The sequence below is a fragment of the Penicillium cosmopolitanum genome (genome assembly GCF_028827165.1).
Source record: "Penicillium cosmopolitanum strain IBT 29677 chromosome Unknown utg000001l:1.0-706529.0:1.0-706990.0, whole genome shotgun sequence".
NCBI classification, from domain to species: domain Eukaryota; kingdom Fungi; phylum Ascomycota; class Eurotiomycetes; order Eurotiales; family Aspergillaceae; genus Penicillium; species Penicillium cosmopolitanum.
Window position 1 is genome coordinate 366,118 of NW_026622671.1, and position 23,450 is coordinate 389,567.

At 46.9% G+C, this 23,450-nt stretch overlaps 3 protein-coding genes across 3 annotated transcripts; 1 reads left to right on the top strand and 2 right to left on the bottom strand.

Annotated features, from left to right (window-relative positions):
* Positions 1-848: 848 nt before the first annotated feature.
* Positions 849-4,765, bottom strand: N7509_000079 (Pfs NACHT and Ankyrin domain protein; the record flags this gene model as incomplete). Its single annotated transcript, XM_056624726.1, has 6 exons — positions 849-1,631; positions 1,654-1,808; positions 1,852-2,756; positions 2,811-3,301; positions 3,349-3,653; positions 3,742-4,765. The coding sequence occupies 6 exons, from the start codon at positions 4,763-4,765 to the stop codon at positions 849-851; spliced, it is 3,663 nt and encodes a 1,220-aa protein (XP_056494827.1).
* Positions 4,766-11,141: 6,376 nt separating this feature from the next.
* N7509_000080 (uncharacterized protein) lies at positions 11,142-12,380 on the bottom strand (the record flags this gene model as incomplete). Its single annotated transcript, XM_056624727.1, has 1 exon — positions 11,142-12,380. The coding sequence occupies one exon, from the start codon at positions 12,378-12,380 to the stop codon at positions 11,142-11,144; it is 1,239 nt and encodes a 412-aa protein (XP_056494828.1).
* Positions 12,381-21,681: 9,301 nt separating this feature from the next.
* Positions 21,682-22,344, top strand: N7509_000081 (uncharacterized protein; the record flags this gene model as incomplete). The annotated part of the gene is made up of 3 exons (XM_056624728.1): positions 21,682-21,934; positions 21,981-22,066; positions 22,168-22,344. 3 exons carry the CDS (start codon positions 21,682-21,684, stop codon positions 22,342-22,344), a joined length of 516 nt encoding a protein of 171 aa, XP_056494829.1.
* Between the last annotated feature and the right edge of the window lie 1,106 nt (positions 22,345-23,450).

A 23,450-nucleotide genomic window follows, 5' to 3' on the forward strand; every position in this document is an offset into this window, starting at 1 on the left:
GAAAAACAAGGTGAAAGTGGAGTTTCCGATGTCATTGGACTGGGATAGAATTGGCTCGCTCGATCTTAAAGCTACTTACAGCATGGATCGAAATCAGTTTCACCACTTGCACACAGAGATTCCTTCTCGAGGCCCCACTTTCCAACACGCTAATCTATTTATAGCTGATTTTAGTTTCAAGGGGCTGAATCGTATCGAAAGACAGTTTATGAAAGCCGGGATCTAATAAATGACATGGAATACCATTACCATTAATACAACATGATGTCATTGCTCAGTTCGCTCGTCAACGCTCCCCTTCCTTGGCAACGACATTCACCAGGGCTTTGAAGTAGAGCCCTTCACCTCGATCTGCAGTATAATGAGGTATGCTGGCGACGTCATTCTAATAATTGGGAAAATGAAGTATGAATTGCCATCTTAATATGTTCTATTGTCATGCTTAAGAATGGATATCCAGCGCCTCCGCTTCCCAAGCCAGTAGGCAGAAACTTTGCCTTCCTAGTAGGGAGCCCAGGCGAGCCTCATCTAACGGTGCGGTCAAAGACTGTGGAGATAGGTGACCCGTTGTGACTAGATTATTGTTCTTTTTGTTCCCCTGGACTACGCGAGATTACTGTACCAATAAATTGTCATGCATTTAACTAGCCATATCTAGATTTCACGAAACTATTAGAACGATGAGTTCCGAAGGTACAGTAGGAAATAGCAGAATATCGGAGCTGAGGCTGTGAAAAGAATGGATTAGGTTGACCAGGAATCAAGATTCATGAGAACGAATTTCTTCGCGAGTGCCTTCGAGCTTTGGGTCCGGACTTCTGTACAGAGGATGTAATAGCGCCCATTCTTTAGAGGGGTCCAATAATCTCTTGATCGCCACCCCATGAAGCAATCTGGAGAGCCTTGCCGTAGACACCGCCCTGCGCCTTGACGTCCGCTCCCTGGTCCAAGAGTAGTTTCACAGTATCTTGATGGCCTCCAACTGAGGCTGCCTGGAGAGCGTTGCCGTAGCGGCCCTCGGCGTTGATGTCCGCTCCTTTGTCCATGAGCAGTTTGACAATCTCTTGACAGCCTCCTAACGAGGCGGCATACAGAGCGTTGCCATAGCGGCCGCCCTGTGCGTTAACATTCGCTCCCTTGTCCAAGAGCAGTTTGACAGTATCTTGATGGCCGCGCAATGAGGCAGCTTGAAGAGCGTTGCCGTAGCGGCCACCCTGCGCGCTAACGTCCGCCCCCTTGTCCAAGAGTTCTTTGACAATCTCTTGATGGCCTCGTAATGAAGCGGCCTGGAAAGCATTACCATAGTCGCCGCCCTGTGCGTTAACATTCGCTCCCTTGTCCAAGAGCAGTTTGACAGTATCTTGATGGCCGCGCAATGAGGCAGCTTGAAGAGCGTTGCCGTAGCGGCCACCCTGCGCGCTAACGTCCGCCCCCTTGTCCAAGAGCTCTTTGACAATCTCTTGATGCCCTCGTAATGAAGCAACCTGGAGAGCATTGCCATAGTCGCCGCCCAGCGCGTTAACGTCCGCTCCCTTGTCCAAGAGCAGTTTAACAATCTTTTGATGGTCTCGCAATAAGGCGACATACAGAGCGTCGCTTTTAAAGTTGTCCCGTGCGTTGACATTCGCTCCCTTGTCTCAGGAGCAGCTTGACAATTTCTTGATGGCCTTCCTCTGAGGCGGCCTTAAGAGCATTGCCAAATCCGCCGCCCTGAGCGATGATGTCCACTCCCTGGTCTAAAAGCAGTTTAACGGCCTCTTGATGGTTTGTCCTTGGGGCGGACCGGAGCACGTTCTCGTATTCGCGGTCTTGCGCGTTAACCTCCGCTCCTTTATCTAAGAGTAATTTGACAATCTCTTGATGGCCTCGCAACGAGGGAGATATATAGAGCATTGCCGTAAAAGTTGCCCCGTGCGTTGACGTCCGCTCCCTTGTCCAAGAGCAGCTTGGCAATCTCTAAATTACCTCTCTCTGAGGCGGCCTGGAGAGCATTACCGTAGTCGCCGCCCTGCGCATTAACTTCTGCTCCCTTGCTTATAAGAACTCGTGTAGCCGCTAGAAGCCCAATGAAGCAAGCATAATAAAGCCTGGAACCTCGAGGAGGACCAGGGTTACCGTCCCAGCTCCTATCCGCTTGATACAAACGAGCCCACCGTTGGAATGTATCTTCCTTTTCTATGAACCTGACTGTCAATCCAACTATATCTTCGGAAGCTTGAGCGAACGCAGCATGGCTTGCCCAGAGTTCCGCCGCACATCTTGCCATCGGAAAATCCCGCTCGATCTCTCTGTGGTTACCTTTGATGTCCGTAAGATAAGTTAAACACGTCCTCGTGATGGAAATGCTAGCCGTCGTGATCTGGAAATGATCCTGTCGGAGAAGGTACTCTTTGACGGAAAAGTGGGCAAGATGTAACTCTTTTTCGGTGCCGTGAACGACTGTCACCAAGCCGGGACAGTAATCCAAAACATCAGTCTCGCAGAATAGTCGACGCTTGATGTCGAACCCTAGCGACTCATTTTCAATTTTCGTCGCTATTACTTCTTTGGCCTCGGCCAGCTTAAGAGGTCGCTTGGAGTGCACTAGAAATTGTAGGAGGCGTATCGCGTCGTTTTTTAGCTCTGTCGGTATATTTGTAATCATGCGCTGGTATGTCTCATTTAGATTCAGCGGCAAAGATGTGAGAGCCTCCTCTATAGCTGCCTCGTGACGGCATCGAGCTAGGCTGTCTAATTGACAGAACGCCCATCTAAACCTGAGTAAGGCGTTAGCAAACTATTATGTATCAATCAAAACAGTAATCTCTCACATTCCATCTGCCCCGTTGCCAACCTTCTTCCGTATTTCTTCAAGAAGACCCTGTGACAAGGGTTTCTCTGTAAATTCACGCCGTTTTGAGAGTTGTTCTGAGACCCATGAACGGATATCGGAGTTGACAGCCTGCCCATTAAGTGGTAGGCAACCTTCCCCTCCTATCAAAATTGGAATGTAGCGCAAAAACTCGGACTCGGGTCGACTGGTATAGAACAGCTGGATATGGGCCAATTCTGGCCTGGATATTATGTCTTCGACCCACTTCAGAATATCATCCCTTGACGTTGATTCATCTAATGCGTCCAAAACGATAGAGACTCTCTTCTGGACTCTGAGCATCTTATAGAGCATAACCCAGAGCGCCTCTGTCTGAGGTTGGTCTTTGCCATTGTGGTGTGCTTGAAATGACGTATCAAGATGAATTGCGGAGTCAGCCCCACCTTGGTAAAGCTGGAAAGCAAGCGACCGTAACATGCTTTCATAGGTCTGCTTTTTGGTGTCGCTAAAGTCAAAGAAAAAGTTGAGGATAGGACCGTCTTTCCTTTTGCGAGATGATCAAGCACAGTTGTGCTGAGAATGGTCTTTCCACATCCCGCGAGCCCATGCAGCCATAGATGTCGACGCGACCCTGAGTACCACGACCGGAAGACGGGGCTCTCTAGGAGCCAGGCGCCTGTCCCCACATGGTGGAGCCTCCTTGCACGGCTGGCGTTCGTAGACGGGTCCGCAGGATTAAGCCAGCCTTTGATCTCATGGGTACGAAGGTCAGACTTAATAGAATCGGTAGTAGCTTTCATTGCGACTGTCGTCTGCTGCAAGCGATCAATCTGTTGTTGGACTACTCGCAGTCAGAACTCCTATTGTGTTCGAATATCGTTTGGTCTCCTGTGTTTGCTAGCCAATCTATGAACGATATAATAACTAACCTGACTGTAACACTTCCAACGCCCTCTTAGTCTCTTGGACCTCCGTGACCGGCACGTATGCGAGAAGCTCCTTGGCATACCCAGCGGAGGTCGCCGAAGCGTAGCGTTGCCATCGATCGTTCTTGTGAGAATCGGCATAGTCGCATATCCCCCGGATCACAAGACAGGGAAAGTGGTTCATCAGGCCAGACGCTTCCATCTCAAAACAGATGCAATCATCGCCAAGATCAGCAATCAATCGATCACGAGCAGCGGCATCTTTGACAAGCGTGTTACCGGATGCGATGGTCCCGTAGTGAATCTCTGGTTCAGTAGTATCTCGAGGATCGCGTTGAACTTCTTCAGCTGTATCACATCCCCGACAGTCCGGGCCGGGGACGTGGCCGCATGAAGCTTTGAACAGGCGGTCGTTTTCCAAGCCCTGATGAGCATAGCCGGGATTTTTCTTGGATCTCCTGCTCATCTTCGGGTTCTTCTCTAGCATCTCTTGCAGGAAGCAGGGGACCTTGGAGTCTTTCCGCTCGTGGTTCGCCTGGATTCCCGCAAGCGCATTGAGGAGGACTGTCGGAGGCCGCCCGAGGAAGCCTTTACGCTCACGTTTATCACCAGACTTTGCTTTGATCAAGTCATACTGGCAGACACCGCCTGTGGTCCCAAAAGGCTGACTCACGGCAATGTCACCTAGCCGGATATCGTAGTCCCCGTCAGGACGAGCGATGCCGCCACCTATCCCCACCAAAAGACCAACACGGATCGATGGCAGCGAGGCCAGCAAGTTTGAAGCTGTGGTCGCAGCGGAGGTAGTTCCATAGTCCCCAGCAGCCAAAGAGACAATCACAATGCTGTGCTCCCCCATACGACCCCAGGTATAAAAGTTCGCATCGGACTGGTGTCGAGTGAAGCCCGTTGGAGCGGCATGTTCTTCATCAAGCATCGCTTCTGCAGCGGCTCGCTCGATGGGAAGAGCAGTAATCCAGGCGATCGCATAAGAATCGGGGTTATCGAGGGCGTTTTGGGATGCCATTGTGCGGACGCAAGCGCACGAGGCTGTCAGATAGGCCAGTGGACAGATAGGGTCGTGCGATTGGGCTTCATTGACGAGGAAGCTGAAGCTGCGTCGTCACATGAGGCGAGGCGGAGGAGACTTGTTCGTGAGATATTGTTTATCACTGCCAGCAAACGGACGCAACCTTGCCAGTTGTTGAGATGATTAGCGCGACGACCTACAGCGATACCCAGCTGGATCCGTACTAGTCGCATCCCATTCTGGATGGACGGAACTGAAAAGGACAAGGTTGGATCTACCCACAAGAACTGGTTTGTTGGCACATGCACGTTGGGGGTTGGCCGGTGGGCTTTGGGCGGTCGCATGGAGAACCTTCTACTGGCTGAACATGACTGGGATCGGGTGAGGGGTAAGTAATAACTGGAATCCGCCCACGTTGCGCAGCGAAGTTATGAGCCTACTAGTGCTTGTCCCAGACCTGGAGGTCTCAGGCGAGGAGTGAGGCAGATCAGATTCAGCGCAACCCACCAAAACCTACCAGATGTTCTAGTTAAATGGCATTAACCTCATCATCTGAAGATGCTAATGCTTCCCTGCGACCGCAAATGCTAATTATATGACCCACCAGATTAGATTTGGTGATCAATATGATTGAAAGATGGATGCCCCGATCTTTCATCCACCGTTTTCTGAGGTCCGCAATTTTGAGAGGGGCTACCAAGCTCCCAGGAACTTGAGATCGCTAAGTCACGTGCAGTTCCTGACACTCCAGCATGCCCCAGATCCTTCCCACCTAAAACAATTTTCCCTGCTCACAGAGGATAAGCAATGGCGAGGATCGGCGATCAGATAGATGCCCTACCGCTCGCCTAGGGGCAAAGATTGGTCTCTGCTCTTCGCTCTCTCCACCGTGAGGCCTATCGAAAGCAAGAAATACATCACCGGTGTTGATTGTAGTTGAAAATGGCCTGGAACCTGAATGGTTGGCAGACTGGAACTGGATTGTGGCCAAGGTGCTGGACAGGGCTGCCCCCCTTCCCGGCGGGGCCTTTGCTTTGTTTGCAGGACAGACATTCTAGAAGAGCCTCAGCTCGTACAAGCTTAATACAAGGTTATTTTTGGGCTGTTATTTACGACTGTACCAGGATACTGCCAAGACCATGAGAAAGGGGCAGAGTAACTATAATAGGCATAGTAGGTTTCAGGTTGGCTTTCTAGAAAGAATCTCTGTGTGCAAGTGGTGAATCTGATTTCGAACCATGCTGTACAACACTGATAAGTCAAAACTAGTGCCTCTTGTTTGATCTACCAATACAGTCGTTCTCGAAATCGGCTTGACCAAAACACACTCACCAACTCTCTAATTGCCCCGCTGCCAAGGCCCTAGCGTCGATTTTCTATTGAGCGACCAGCATTAAATTGAGGGCCGCGGAAAGATGCGGATTTGTGGTACATTCTCGGTTTACAACGGTTTACAACATATTGTGGGCCAAAAATTTGACAGTTAATCGATGATTCTGGGCATCTACAACAAAAATTAATAAGAGCGAAAAAATCATACGAAAACATCAAAAGTTGATAGATGACCAACCCTTTGCGTTTCAACGCTACCGGGCCTAATTAATGCGGCAGGTCAAATAAAAGCTCCGCGCTAAGGACTTGGCGGTGGGTCCAGCAAAGAGTTTCTCAATGAGAATTGGTCAAGCCGATTTCGAGAATGACTGTATGCGGCTATATACAGAAAGGCACAGTGTTTGGCCAGCGAGCCACGCCCAAGCAGATGGAAATTATATCCCTTTATTACTCCAGCAAATTTGAGCGCATGGAAGAGCGTCGCCCGCAAATTTCTATTTCGCACAGGAATGCTGAAATACATCAATCTTGGACTAGCCTCTGCTTTGTGTTGCGTTTTTCTCACGCTTCTCTCCCGGGCGGTCTTAGGTGTGCATCTGCAGTGAATATTACAACATAAATACGTTGAATTCCTCCCATCAGAACCTATGTCAGAATATTAAGCAAGTTTGATAGTTGGTACTAGGCGTGCTCATTTTCTGTTCTTTCCTCACTTGAATGACCAGTGTAAAATTAGAGATATCGAATTCTCGGAAAGGTGAATATTTGAGATTGCACAGCCTCTTTTGGGGAACTTGGCAACCGTTCATTTCATCCAATAAATCAAATTAGCAGGCCTGGAATTTAGTACTTCTGCGTTTTTGGCAGGTCATAAGATTGCAAGCTTGTGTTGTTCCTATTGCACGGGTAGATTCGGTTTTTACTGGAAAGGTCAATGCGAAGAACGAAGCTCCTGCCAAACGCTTATTCTCTGAAGAAAAGGCTGAGTAATAGATCATAATCATTATAAATTAACAAGAAAAAATAGCCAAGTTTCACTAGGCAATAAATCAAAGCTCTTTCATCCCCACTATTCCTCATGTTAGTACATTTCCTAATATCCTGTCAGCCCCTAAGCCTGCCAGGGATATTTCTCTTCACGTGGATCATTCAACGCATAGCCGGAAATCTCTGACGTAAATAGTATTATGGACTTACGATACTTGAAAATAGGATTGAAATACTCAAGACAGAATGAAGAAAGAAGACGTCTTCCTATGAAGTCTATCTCATGGGCCCGCGGAGTTCTCCCGCAAGAAGGAAGTAAAAATGCAATATCATGGGTTAGGTATCCTGGGAGGATGATCATCTCATAAAGGGGGCCATCACTCCTGGGACAAGGTCTAGCTAGCTACAGAACAAACGAATCCTTCGAATTTTGAACATAGCTAAAGCGCTATAATGCACAGAAACCGCCAAGCCTACTGGGTCATCATCCTAGTCTGGGCAATTTAAAGACGTTACCCAACCTGCCTATAACCAATTTAATAAAGGAGCCCCATTTTCTTAACAGATATTCGAATAAAGAGGGGTCTTTCAAGAGGATATTTAGCTCAGTCTACTACTTCAGCGAGAGCCAAGTCATTTCAAATTCAACCCGGCAAGTCCAAAATGCCTCCAAAACAAGCCGCTTTTCTCAAAGACTTTTCGTCTGAAAAAATCAATACAGGTGAGTAAGTGACCTGAAATTACAAAAGATTCAAGCTCACCGGCCTTTGTGAAGAAATAATACCTGGTCAAAGCCCAATAGTTCAAAATATAATCCAGGGAATCTACGAGGAGTTCTTTCTGGTACAGACGCAATGCTACAAGACGCAAAACCAAGCTCGACGCTTGCAGAAGCATATTGAAGAGGTGGAGCAGCATAATTGGAATCTTCAGAGGATTATATGGAGCCTGGAGAGTGAACTGGCAAGTGAGAGACAAGGGAGCGGAGAATGCCGAAGTTCGTGAAGGCAAGATTGAAAATCAATACTTGATATTAGAGTAGCTTATCGCCAAGTCGCCACACGGGCGTAGGATAACTCCAAGAAAAACATTACGAATAGCATCTTGGGATCTATGAACCCGCTCCTGAAACATGTCTTTATGCTTCTAATATTCCGGCCGCAGCTCTATACACAGACAGATTCACGAACCTGAAAAAGAAGAAGAGAATATGGAGGAAGATGTGGTTGATTACGACGAAGCAGATCTACTTCCACCTCCAATCATGCAATTGGGTGAAAGAAGCCAGAAGAGATCTTCTGGTCGGGTAACAATGCCCTCCAGCAGACTGCGAGGTTATGAAGTATACTAGTCTTTATAATTAGCCAATTTCATTTTTCTACGCTCTTCATGTTTCTTTCCCAATTTTCTTAGCTAGAGACTAGTAGTCACGCGGTCGAAAGAATTAGATATTACTGCACAACTTAATGGAAAATGTTCAGTCAACTTTTTTTTTGCTTTTTTTGGGTAATCGCGGGTACCCATTTGAGTCTTGGGTTGATTTTGCTGGTTTATTAAGTGATGCTTCAATGTTCCTATTGTTGAGAGGAGTTGATTGTGTGTTGTGTTGCCTGTATTGTCTAAGATACTGTACAAGTGAAATGTTGAGGTAGGTGAATGTATGCACGTGATCCCAGCCTTTTATTATCTTAGCGACTGGGATATTCCAACACTCCCACTCGCAAACACGTTCATTAGAAGGGTGTCGGCGATCTTTCATCACGGTTGCCAAGCTCCATTAAAACCTCCCAAGACCAATGGTAAAAAGGAAGGAAAGGGTGTCTGTATGCCCGTTTCTTTGTTTCCAGATTCTTGAAGGCTTATATCTGACCGGGCTATTACATATTCAATGCCGAGGCCTTTCCGAAACCATTCAAATCTGTCTCGCGCAAGGGTCTTCGTGAAGCCATCTACTATCTGTTCTGAAGTTGGGATATACTTGAGTTCCACCGTTCCGGCATCTTGGACTTCTCCTTGCCACTTTCTCTGGATTTCCATGTGCTTTGTACGCGAATGGTATTGAGGGTTCGTGGCCAACGCAATGGCTCCCTGGTTGTCGCCACAAATCATCGTTGCGCGTTGTCCCTGGCCTATATTCGGCTCGTGGAGAAGCCTTCTCAGCCAAATAGCTTCTTTAGTTGCTTGTGTCTGGTCCATGAACTCGGCTTCGCAGGTTGAAAGGGCAACAATATTCTGGCGCTTTGACTGCCAGCTGATTGCTCCACTGCCAATATTGGAAAGATACCCTGCGGCCGAGCGCCTTGTCTGGCGACAGCCGGCCCAATCTGCATCCGTGAAGCCACGGAGCATCTGGAGCTGACCTTTATATGCGAGACTGAGAGGTTTGGTGCCTTTGAGGTATCGAAGGATTCGTCGCGCGAGCTTGAAATATTGTGGGCCAGGATTTGTCAAGTTTCTGCTTGCCGCCGAGACAGCGTATGCGATATCGCGTCTAGTTCCTAGCATCACATGCATCAGCGACCCAATCACGCGCTGGTACTCGTTTTTTTACATTCGACGGGCAGATGTATTCAGGGCTGTTCTCTGGTAGAGGTGAGGCGTCGATAGGCGTGCTGACAGGGGCAAAATCCAGCATCTTAAATTGCTCAAGGACTTTGCGCACATAAGCTTCTTGGCTGAGAAAGAGGATTCTGTTCTGCCGATCTCGTCGGATGGTCATGCCGAGATAGAAGCTGCATGGGCCAAGGTCTGTCATATGAAAATGATTTCCGAGGCTTCGCTTGATCCTTTTGATCTTTGCAATCCTTGGTCCGATGATCAAGAGGTCATCGACGTATATTGCGATGTACATGCCGCTCCGAACAAAGATACTGAGATCGGCGTTGATAGGCTCGAAGCCAAGGTTTCGAAGAAAATTCGTCAGCGTCTGATACCAAATACGAGGTGCTTGCTTCGGGCCGTAGAGCGCCTTGCGAAGCTTGCAAACCCTCGATGTACCGTCTGTGATGTGATGAGGCTGTTCAACGTAGATCTCATGGTCGATCTTGCCGTATAAGAACGCTGTTTTGACATCGATTTGTTTGATCTCGAGATCCAGAGCTGCGGCAATTGCAAAGGGGGCATTATAGCTCATCTGTTTGACCATAACCAAGAAAATGGCCGGAAGACAAGTATCAACGATAAGACATGATTATGGTGATATTGACCGATCATTGATTAATGAAATAACAGATATATTGCGCACTCGCAACGCAGCGTTGTTCTACGTTTCCGAACAAGAATGCTTTCATCTCGGTGGAGTTTTCTGAAACACAGCGAGGAGAATGCATTGAAATATACTCCTTTCAAATCCTAATCACGTGGCCTAGAATCCTAATGTGACATCGCGTAAATTACGAGCTATGACTATACGTAGTAATGGTACTTGATTTTGTATGCCAACTGTATTAATACAAATCACCAGAAGTAGGCATCGCCAAAACCCGCCCAACGCCCAACAAAACTTAACTAGAGATAACGCAATCGTATGTTGAAAAGGATCGCACGTTCAAATATATCGCCGCATGTTGAGATGGATCGCATGTTGAAAAACTTGGCGTATTGAAGGAGAGTCCCGTATTGAAGAGCATCGAATGTTGAAATGGACACTAAGCATGTTTCAGTAAGTAGTGGTGACAAGGCTATAATGAGTAGTCTGACCTATTGGCGGCGACACATCGATTAGTAGAATGTCAAAATCTGTTCCATCTCAGTCTGTTTCTAGCTGCACCTGACCAATTCACAAAGCATTTTAACGTAGGCCACATAATTTGGATGAAGAAATGAAGCATCCTATTGCCTCGGCGGTCTTTCCCCTCCTTCAGCTACTGTATAGCCTTCGCGTATCATATTTTCTCGATACTTGTCCCAATCGTCGTAAATATAGTCGAGGATTTCCCTATATCTATCGGAGCCATTCGGGCAACGTTCCTCACCAAAACCTTCTGCTGTCTTAAACTGCTGGATGTTGAGGAACAGATAAGACGTCCAATCTATGAACTTCTCGGCTGAGTTTTCAGTTGGCCTTGAACCAGACCGAGGCTTCTTGATACGGTTTTCGGAGACGTTCGGAGTCCGCTCTTGGTCTCTTATTTTGTGGCTTCCTTGAAGGTCTATGACTTTTTTCTGTGGAATCACCTTTTTCACTTTCCGGAACCTGACTTTTTGAGTTAGCTTGGTTCTGTATGGGAGTCGACCTAGATTTTTTCGAATTTTTGGAAGAGTTCGAATTTTTGGAAGAGCTTGCCCAATCAACGCCTGGATAGAAGGTAGAGTCTCTGTCCTGATTGGTAATCTTTTTCTCGTCTAGCCAATCCCGGTAGCCGAGATCTTGTTCCTCTGCTTTTGCACGACCCCATGCATCAAGGAGCGATCTTTCTTTCGACTTGAGCCTGCTCATCACCTTCCCTCTGAAAATCCAACTTTGGTCTTTCTCCAGGAAATCTGCCTTGTGATTCTCTTCAATACCACACCATTGTATCCTGAAAAGAATGGTTGGAAATATACGAATTTCTTTTCCTTTTTTTTCCCGTGGCTTCCATTTTCGGCGTGAGTCCGGTTCCACAGTCAGAACCTTGACCACTTTTTCGATATTGTCGTAGCCATACTGCCACCGGACACCATTTTTGATATCCAGGATACTTTCGGTTTTGCTGGAAATAAGCGCAAGATCTTTGATAGCTTTTTCCTTGTATGATTTTGGCGATATTGGCGGCCCAAATTTATATTTCGATCTGTCAAGTTTGTCAAGAGGGTCTCCAAAGCGATAAATGAAACGTATGTTTCCGAATGACTTGGCTCGAGAGTATCCTACAATAACACCACCTTCGGTATTCATGGGGGGTTTTTTAGGAGCATTCTTGGTCGTTGGATTCTTCTCTCCTTTCTTTTTGGTTTTGGGAACAGGACTTCTGTCTTCAGCTGAAGATGAATCATCGTCGTGCGAATTTGGAAAAGATCTTTGATCATCTGGATCCTCATTCTCGCCAGAGGCGGACTCTTCATACTGAGGCTTACTCTGAGGATTGACTGACTTGCTAGTATCAAGCGCGTCCCGGAGCTTAGCAATTCTCCTTTTGTCAGAAACTGACAGTTCTCCAGCTTCCTCAGATTTTTCGAGTTTCTGTAGCTCCTTTTTCTTTTTTTCGAGATCCGTTTCCTGCCTTTTTCTTGAGTCTTGTCTGGCTGATGTGTCTCGAAGCTTACGTCTGGGCGAGGATTCGAGGTCTGCCGTAACTATAGGATCGGAATCCATTGATCGCGATATACTTTATGTGAATTTATGGGAGTTTTGAGTCGAAATGGCCGGAGTTGAGCCAATTTATAGATGAGAGGCAATTGATTCGTTGTGTAATTGCAGTAAGCAAGAAGGTCAAAGCTGAGATTAGTTCTGTAGACCATCAAGCTTACTTGCAGCAATGCCAAACATGAGGCCACCATTTTCGGCCTATTATGGCACTTTTGAAACAAAATACGGCTTTAAAGCATGTCTTGAATCAACCTCAATATTATTTGGCGTTGAGAAATAATATTCGTCGTGCCACATAAAGGCGTATTTTGCTCTTGTTCATATGGCTGTGATGCTCACAAAGTAGAAAAGGAAGCTCCTCTCTTAGTCAAATATGATGGAATTAATTACCTCTTGAATAAATCAGCCTCGTTTCCAAGAAAAGTCCCAAATTGGATAGCCAAAAATCTGAAAACCGTCGCCCTCCTCTTCTGCAGTCCTTTATCTCCCGCCAACAACCTCTTGGGACAATTAGTATTCATTCATTTTATAATCATCGTACAATATGACGAACAGTACTACACCAACTCTCATTTTTCAAATGATCAAGCTGGGCTCATTCGGTATGGCCTTGCAATGACGACAAGTATCCATCCACACGCATGAAGAGAATCTAGGTCAAAGATTTAGAGCATTGTCTAGGTATACTGTATTGTACATCTGAGAATCGTCAAAAGGTAATGGACGTAGCGCAAATTCAGCTCCGGCGATATACTATACTGATGTGCTACTCTGGTGCTGTCAGAAGATGTAGTGCGTATTTTACTTAAACATAAAGCCGTGCCAGCCGCGCACAATGGACTTTGACAGGAATCTTTTGACAAGCAATCAATAATAAACCTAAAATATCATCAATCAGCAGCCGATGGCCAAAGCATGCCAGTATTGTCCGTTTTTGGGCAAAGAATTGTCCGAAAAAATGGAGCTTTGTCAATTCGGACAACACTCTCCCGTTGCCACCCTAGTAGCCCCTCATTACCATGTTATTCGTGAACAAAAGTCTTCTTGCTTCTAATGACTGCGTGAGGTTGCCAATAAATGTAAAACAGAAAGATCGCGACGACGCTACGGTCATTCATCGAATACCCCTAAGCCTCGGCGAATCCCTTAGAATCGATACTGCAGGAGCTAATATTACTAGTCCGAAAGGACAGACAATGATTGTTCGGACGCTGCACTGTTAATTTGCCTCTACTGACGCCTGCGGGAGGCCTATCTTACAAAGCACGCCAACAACCAGCATTTGGAGACGACAAACCAGCAACTTCAGACCACCAACACGCAGCTGGGCCAGTAGATTTTTTCTTGCACGACGGTACTCTGGACAGCAGATGTTACTCGCGTACTTTAGGCGTTCGAAAAGATTTTGACAGGGTACATACAACGACTGTCTTTCGCGATTGTGACAACTACTACATCAGCCGGGGAGCCACATTTGGCAGTAAAGGAAAATTCAGGTGTGGTTAATTCTCAAAATAGCTGCTTATATAAACAAAGATTAATACTAGCATTTTAAGAGCAAGAGCTAGTCGGCTAGGACGGGGTTTTTTATCTTGGCTTTTGTGCGCAAAAAGGCGATAGTCAAACCCCAAACCAGCTAACTGAAACCAAATCATAAAATTCATTAGGAAAAGTTGACCTTGGGCTTACAATATGGCAAGCCCCATTACGGTCAGGGAGTCATCTGGTAAAACTATCCCAAATCATCTGATACAGCAGCAGAAAACAAGAATCATCCATGCTATTGTCGATGCCATTGAAAATCCTGCAGATAACCATGCGGCGGCAATCATGCGCGCACCCAGACTAGCATAAGCACCGAAGGGCTTCAAAGCACCGTCTATGGCGGCGGTGAGTGCCCCATAGATGACTGTCATCGCTATGCATGCGCCGGTGATAGAAATGGTCGAAACCTGGGAGCTTTAGTAAATGTAACCTAAAACCAGCGGGCGGATTAGACCTACCAGCGCTATGAGGATCAGACTGATCCTAAGTTTTGTCAAAGACAAAAAGATGGATACCACTGTCAATACTAATCCGATGATGAAACCCGCTATCGACCATTGAGAGGCTTTCTTGTATCCCCCGAAAATCTTCTTCCCTAGTCCTGGTATGATTTCTGTGATATCTGAACTTATATTTTCAAAGATACCGGCGAGGTCAAAATAGAAAGAGGCGTTGGGCTTAGTGCAATCCTCGAATTTATAACCGCTTCCTCTACAATACCCCAAAATACCAACTGAATAGAAACCAGGCAGATTAGGCTTGATGCTGTTGATCAGATTTTGCACTCGATCATTGGCTTGGGCAGCTGTTCCAGTCACATGGGAAACTTCTGATGAAACCGTCTGTATCGCGTCTGCCGCACTTCCCGCGGCTGTGGTAATATCGGGAGAGATTTCATTACTAGGGTTGCCAACATTGAAAGATCGACGTAGATCAAGCGATTCTTCTTTGGAGAATCCTGTCAAATTTATCTATATTTTGCTTGTCAGCTGCAGGTATTCTATGTCAGATATGTCTCCTACCTTCATAAAATAGAGATCATCCGGCGAGGAGGTTGATGTGCAGCCTGACAACACAACTGCGACTGATATCAAAGATGCCAAAGCAAACGAAACCGGTACGAGCCTAGATATAACGTTCAGCATATTCACAACCTGGCTTCTCGTAATTTAAGAACACGCTTCGGACAATGGTTGAGAGATTCAAACTCCTAAATATAAAATCAAGACTCGCGTAAAGGAGATGATGAGGAATAAAGACGTTTTGAACACATCAGTATAGGGCATGCCTTTTGAACCAGCTTTCCAAACTTGCTTTGGCAGAGGAGCCTGTACCGTGCGAGAGTACTCATCATCCGCTGATTGCCTAAGCTCCACCGCTTCTATTGATTGCCAACGACCGGTTTCAATACACGATGCGCGTAATTAATGGAGGGTTTGAAGTGGTTTATTCTGAGATCACTTAATCAATGAATGTGGTTCGGCTTGTACTAACTTATGTTCAGCCATCAGAGCTAAGGTATGGCCAGTCATTGAGTCTGAACAACAAAAAAATTCGGAAAATCACTCATAGCAGAGTAATTGTAGGCTTAGGGTCCATCTTATCTCTTCTAGCGGTCGTGTAGGCTGCCATCACGGCCCACGATGTCCATGAAAGGTGAAGATAGATTCGTTCTGAAACCGGCGGCCAGCACTATGACATCAGCAGGAACAATTCCGTCAGAATTATACATGCACTCTGGAACAATCTAATGAATTTTAACTGTTTTGAGGTTAACTTTAACGCTGAGAAGGAATTTGAGATCCGATCGTCGAAGATCCATCGCTAGTAACGTGAGCGTCATCAATTATCTTGCCCATATTATCTCGCAAGGGCTCCACGAACTGTACTTCAAATTGTGGCATCGAAAGACTGTGTTATTTTACGGGCGCTGTATTTTTAATGTATCTCTCGACTTCAATTGGGCGCCTTTCTTTGACCTTGCTGCTCGATTGATCATTTGAATCCAGTCATCTTTCCAAGAGAGACCTGCATGACACCGGGAATTGGATAATCGAGTTACGGCACCTAAATTAAACTCGTAAATAATAAAAATTGATAAGCTAGTCGCCGTAATGAACAAAACTTTCTTGTGTAAAAGCTGGAAAGTTTTATCCAGTTCAATTGCACAGAATTTGCTGGACCCTAGCAACTGATTGATGTTTCTTCTAGCTTTGGTTGACCGTTCGAGCATGTCAACTGTTAAAAAGGGTACTCATGCCTTATGGCTATGTTATATAGTTGAAAATTAGCCTAGCATGCATAGGAGCATGCATAGGAGAGTTCACTTCTGAAGTCTGTTCTTTGATGTAAGTTCTCAAGGCCATGCTCATTTGCTACATAAGGAGCATTTGGAGCCCCCATTCCGAATATCACTCAAGACCCATGGCTGCCAAAAGCATACGTGTGCAGCAGGAACAGCTGCGCAAACGGCGAAACAACCTTCTTCGAAAGCATAATGACTTCTGGCGTCTGTATTCCATACGAACCTGGCTCACTTTGGAGATGCCCAACGGTCGAATCTACACTTATCATTCTCATCCCAATGTTCCTATTCCGGTAAGAGAAAAAGATCAACTGTTCTGGTTGATAACCATGAAAGCCAGTGATGCTTACTAGTTAAAGCATCACCGATCGAAAAGAGCTGTTCACAAAACTCCGGCAGACTATCACTCAGATAAGCCTGCGAAATTAGTCATTCCTAAGGCACCAGTCTCGTCCATCCCAGAACGTCAAAACACCATCTGGGACTCTTTCACTCAATACATGAGCCAAACCAATGTACATTCCCGCGATATCACACCATCGTCCTCGACGTATCCACGGGGGTGACAACAGGCAGTATTGAGAATGGAGCCCAGATGAGCTCACGCTATCGCAAATACTCATGAGCAACATGTTGCTCGATCCAGTCAAGCAAATCGCATTCCTTCTTGAGTGTCCAATTATGATTTGTCCCTGAAGAGCTAGTTAGTCAGTTGCTTGAAAGATCCATTGAAACGTAGGCTCAGCATACTTTTTGCTTTCTTATATTTCCTGGCTTTCGAATGTATCTCTGTGTATTCAACTGCTATCGCTGCCGAAAAGCTAGCTTGAGTATTCTCGCCTGACGCGTATTTCGGAGAGCCAGGTGTTATGTGTTTGTGTTGTAATTGGTCGATACCCTCCGAGAGCCCTTTCAATACGTATTCGATGGCCTCACTCACTTTCATATGGAAGATCAGCAAAACGGTAGACTAATTTAGAGAGTTAAGTGCGAGGTTACGCATATTGTAAAAGAAGATCCCTCCACAGGGTTATTTGAGATTGAGTTACCCTGACAAGGTCGATTTCTGATACCACGTCGCAAGGATATGAATGACGATCCACCAGCTGCCGCGGAAGACCAGTTGCAATGAAACCATGATCCTCTCTCGATACGAGTTTGCTGCGTTAATTCCGAGGAGAGGACAGCATCAGCCCAGTGAATCAAAGATTCTGAGTGGTCAGTTTCAATTCTGCTGTCAATATGCCGAGATTTTGACTTATCTTCCCAGAAGACATTTTGCCCAAGGTCTATCAGAAAAGAGTGTGGAAGTTTTCCAAATATTTCAATTTCTCAGTGATATCTGATCGTCAAACACGATTCTTGGGCAGAGCGCTAGGACTGCAAAATGTCTGATATGCGGGAAATTTGTTAGCAAAACGTTTTCTCTCACTGGGAGATGGCTATCTTGAACAATCAAATAATAAGTCCCCGGGGCGGTTTGATCGCTATTGGCTGCAACAACCTACCGTGACCAAGGCTGACTAAGGCTCAAAAGTCTCTGGTCGATATTTGATCGAGAACAGCAGCAGATTGCTCGGGAAATCTTGAACACGCCTGGGGATTACAACAACAGTTGATTTTGAAGCTCTGTCACCAACGGCGCGTAGAAGTTCACTCCCGATTGGCAAGGTTCAGAACCCAACGCTTAGTTTGATCTCAGGCTACATGGGTACTTTTTGGTGACCTTGCCGATCTGTCGGTGGAGAAAGAAACTGTAAAATACGTTTACGAGACGTATCGGAACTGTTACCCAAGCATGCTGCTAGAGCCGAGCCACTGAATTCGTACACAGTGTACCTGGAGCCCGATAGCCGAGCTCGAGCCGCGATCCGGAGGCCATTTAATAGACCGAGCCAGAATCAAGCAGTGGTGTCTCCATCTGACCCTGTGGCAATTATGCGCATAGTGGAGAGCTCGAAGAAGTTGATCAACCTCAGAGATATTCGTCTTTTGCCCCTTGAGAATCATGGGAAAAGTAAGTTTATTCATCTCAATGGCGCGGGTACGATAATGAGCAGGTGCTACCACATGCTGGCATCTGACATCATATAAAGCGATTCTTGAATTCGCTGTGGTCTAGCACCGGAGTCTAGTTGATCTGGGATGTAGACCTTCAAGGAGTTGCTGGTCAATTGATAGCGCCACCAACATTGGGGCAAACAGGCATTTGCTACGGACTAGCACTTTCGAGTTACCGTGGACCGTGCCGGTGTCACGCCTCTCGCTGCTCCCAAGATTCTAGATTGACGCCGGAACATGATGTACTTTGGCCAGAAGACAGAGCCCCGTATGTTGAGCAACGGTTCCGACATTGGGTACTCTAATACAAATGGACGACAAGTGACGGAATGCACGCCTGTTAGACGAATGAGGAGACGTGTTTTATTGTTGGGTGGCGAAGACGCCGATCACAACAGCGCTTGTAATTTTCCCGGAATCACCAAATCCATCCAGGCCGGGCCGCTCGACCACTGCTTCGATGGCAAGAAATGGTAGAAGAAAATACTGGCAGTTGGGAGAGATTCATTCAAAGAGTGGATGATCGCTCGAGGACCAGGATCGACCGCGCCAATTGATGCAAAAAGCCATCCTCGAAGCTCGTGCGGGGTATGCGCGATTGCCCTTGTGAGCTCGCGCCTGGATCCGGCAAGCAAGTGGGGAAAAGCGAACGAATGAGTTCGCTGTGCTATGCAGGGATGAACAGGGGCTGGAGTTAATAGGCTAGGGTCCGTGCGAAGCTTCCCTTCCGCGCGTCCCGACGCGAGAGCCACGTACCTCCCTCACATCACCGGGACAATCATTGGCCACGAAATAACCGAGCAGCGCCATCCAATTCACCGTCTAGTTCTAATCCGGCAAGTTCTCATAACCTAATCCCAGTGATTGTGTTACGTCGCGAACTCGAGATATTTGAGAAATATGGTGTGATTCGGGGAAACTTAATTCATGACAAATATTCATGTGCAGGCCTGCAGTGGTCTTGGCCCGGCCTTCTTCTGTTCTACTCGTGGAACGTACTGGATTAATACCCAAGTAATTATCAATGTTGTCGATTGGAAGGTACTTGGCTGTTGATCTTCTTGCCTGGCACATGCATGAGCCGTAAGGATGTCGAGATGACAAAAGCCAACGCCGGACAGCATAGCCCCCACGCGATCTTGATGACCCTCATGCAGGCCACACGATTGCATATCCACGTTTCCGAACGAGAGTTTCTCCCAGAATACGCAGGAACAACTAAACCCGCAGGAACAGCTAAGCCCACAGGAACAGCTAAGCTCATTTTCTACTTGGGGTGCTGTGATGTCGGCCGGTCTCACCAGTTGGACGTGAGGTAGTCTCCACGGGACAAGGCTTGTCCCTAGTGACAACTATTATATTTTAGTTTCCATCGTATTCCGGAGAGCATCTCAAGTCTTTCTCCTCCACTGGTCTTCATCGGCCGGGATGAAACACCGTCCACCAATAGAGGGACGCTGTTTTAGCGCTGTTGGTGACGGGTACTGGAGAGGGTTTCTTGGTGTATCTTATCTTTGTCGAGGTTGGCGAGCAAGCGTGCGGTAATTCAACTACGCCAATCTTTGCCCCTTGCAGTTGACTCTATCTGCAACATCTTAAAGAACGGCTTGAGCAATAAGAGGGAGCTTCTCAGTCCTAAAGTAGCCAGTGTTCAAATCGAGGCGATCGCCCCGTTAGCCTTTGTCGTAGTTCTGCCGAAATCCATAGCATCAGTCGCATCTCATAAGCGATGCCATTCGCAAGAATGCAGGGAGGAGGGGAGTGGGACGTCCGTTTAGGAGGAAGCGTCGATTCTGTACTGTTGCAGCGAGCCTCTTGGGTGGAGACCGTTAGCTTTCTACTTAAGCCAAGGCCATACTAAAGCAAGTAGAGCGAACCTTGTTGGACATTTCAATATTGAAACCACCTATCACTTCCCCCGAATCAGCTCGGCCCCGGACAAATTAAATCTACTAACGGTGGCCATTCATTACGATTGATACAAGCCGGTGCAATTGTTGCGTGAGCGAAGATATAATTCATTCAATTGCATCGTAAGCTCGTGGGATGTTGGTCGACTGGGGACCCTTTCGTAGACGTCTACGACTGCCTAATCTGCGTCCTGTATATGAATCTCTCTGGTTTCCAAGATCATCAAGTTTTGCTTGCAGCGTCGTCACCTGTGCGACCAGGGCATCTATCTTGCTCAGACCTTGCTCCAAGACTTCAATTTTACCCTTTAGCATATCTTTCAACAAGTGCTGTTGGTGAATTTTCTCATCCATCGCCCTTCGCGCTCGATCAGAAGTGTGTTCAAGTCAGGCACGATAATTCTAAGAGCTGACCGACTGGACTTCGCTGTCTAGTCTACATGGCTGTCAGTGAAACACGGCCCAGCAAGAATTATGATTCTGCTTACTGTCTGATTATTGTACCCGCCAAAGCCATCCACACCTCGGGAGGGTCATGCTGCAGGTCTTTCAAGTCAGGAAAGGTCACTCCTTAAGCAGACCCTAGGGCCCAGTCATTCACAGCCTGTTCGCAATCAACATCGATATCTGTCGGCAAAATTGCTTGGGGTTGATATGGTTGATTGTTGTGCTCAACGTGACAGTCAACCTTGGGAAGATTATAGGCAGAGGAAGTCTGCGATGGCCTGGACCTGAACCTCTGGCGCCAACCTGCAATGCTGGGGTCGTAATCGGTTGGAGCGGTCATTGAGTATTGATAGGGTATACTATAAAGTAGCGTGCATTTCGAATGCAAACGAACAAGTGTAAATGTCTAATTTATGTCCAGGTATGACGGCGGGATATCCGTTCGCTTCCACAGAAATCTGGGCACAACTGGTAAATTTTCCCTATTTGGACTATCATAACGCAATAGCTTGGTGGTCAGATGGCGAAGGGGTCAAGTTTTGTCAAGTTTTGAACCGTCTAGAGCAGGTTAGCCTCTCAGAAAGTCCTCGGCTGGTTGGTGAGGACCCGTTCTAGGATTTTTGACGAGTCGACATTTACACAGCGCTGATATTGACTTTGTGGCGACTGCCTGTGGCCTTTCTCAAGAATAAAATGCAAGCTTCTGGGCCTGCTGAGGATCAATCAGGTCTCAATGATCCCCTCAAAAGACAACATATAGAGTTTGAGGGGTCGAGCGGTTGGTTCAACAGACCAATTGGTATTTACAAGTGCAGTTGGTGGCTGGCTTGCAGGCCGGAAAATTGAAATTACACAGCAAATGACCAAGGTAGCGTAAATGAACGTTCCAAAGTTGTGTCCTGTGACTTGGACCCAAATGGTTAGATCTACAGTCAGTTAGCCCAGTTACTACCGTGATTCCTAGAAAAAATCCGTTCAATAGTGGCTTATAATCTCCACCCTACCCCTTCCAATCTTTCTCTTGCCATCTTAATTCATCATGTCCAAAGCCACCTATATCCCGTGGTCATCTCCAGAGGAGCAGAGGCTGCTAGCATGGTTGTCTCATAACCAGCATTTATCTTGGGACGAGAAGTCAGAGAAGTATCAGCTTGACTTCGGTCTTGCACGCGGGCCCGATTCCTTACGCGGAAAACAAAATCAACTGATAAGAGGTATTCGTCGGCGTCGTTCGATATCTGGAAGACCGTCGCGTCGTCGCCATAAGCACGCATCGTCAGCGTCATGTGAACGTTCGTTTGAGTCATCGGCTATTTCTAGTTCCCCACTAGCATTCAGTCCGAGAGCTCCAAATTTTCAGACCCGCCGGTTACTTCGGCAGTCTCGCCCTCAAGATTGGCTGGCCGAAGGTCAACGGCAACAATGTAAGTGAAAGGCAAATAAGAAAAGCATGCATAATCATTATGGCATATCACTAATTACACTTTGTATCAGACAATTCCATATTCAACATGTTCTCCCTCAGACGCCCACGACGGCAGACCGTGCCAGAAAAGCTTTGGGAGATTTTCGATCAACTTCTTGGCAGATGGTGAACAGTGGAAGAAAATCTGGCTGCTTTACAAAGCAATGGACTCAAGAAGTGGCTGTACAGTGGCATCCAAACGCTTGCGCCTGGAATTTTGGCCGAATGATTTGGTAATGTCCCCGATAGTGATTGAGGCGAGATTTCAGATTCTGGAATACCAAACCGTTTCTCTTCTGTCCCAGTAGTTGTCAATATCTCACAAATACAAGATATTTGGTTGTGAGGCTGCGATTATTTTAACAATGGCAGAACTACATATAAGCTGAATGAAATCTTTCTCTGCTTGGGCAAACTAAGCCTTGAGGGAGTGCTAGTGTGGGCTACCTGTAAATCTATCCGAGGTGTAGCATGCGATAAAGCAGGATCTACGGATACTTGACGACCGACGAGGAGATCGCGGTGCCATTTTGAAAATAAGTCCCAGTCAGTTTTACCAGAAACCTCAGGCCAGCAAAGATCATTAGGTTGCAAACCTCTGAGGGCTGATGGGCACTTAATTATAACGCCACCAACATTGGCGCAAAGAGTCATTTGATACTTAATTCTATCACTCTTGGATGCAGGTGACTGATCGGTGTCCCACTCTCTTTTCGCCGCGAGATTCCAATTGACGCCGGGTCTTAATGTACTTTGGGTAAAGGTTCAAAGTACAAGACTAAGTTTGAGGCCCTGGGGAGAATGCCACATGAACGCCACATGTTGATCATTGCCTCAACTCTTGATACCATACCATACATGGGTGGTAATTTACCAAATACCAGTCTGCTCCGCGAATGAGGAGCAGGGTCTGGTTGTTGGGTGGCGAAGACGCAGAACATACGGGCACGTGGTGGTGTTTCGTTCTTCCCGGAATCACCAAGATGATCTAGACCGTGGGGCTCAGACGCTGCGTTGAGGTTTCAACTACAATTCCGACGTGGTTCATCGGCTCTCCCCCGCCAATTCATGACGGCTAAGTCAAGCCCAGGTCACCACACATTGCACATGTAGAATGTGTCTCCACAAGCGCTTCGGCACAACGTCCGGAGCAGCTACAAAAGCTATGATGGCGTGCGGGGTATGCGAGATTGCACTTGCGAGCTAGCGCTGGATCCGGCAAGCAAGCGGGGAATAGCTGAACGATTGTCGAGTCACGTCTCCTTATTATGCAAGGATCTTCCGCGCGTCCCGGCGCGAACCCTAAGCTCTGGCAGTTCCACGGCCCTCACCTCGTATCAAGC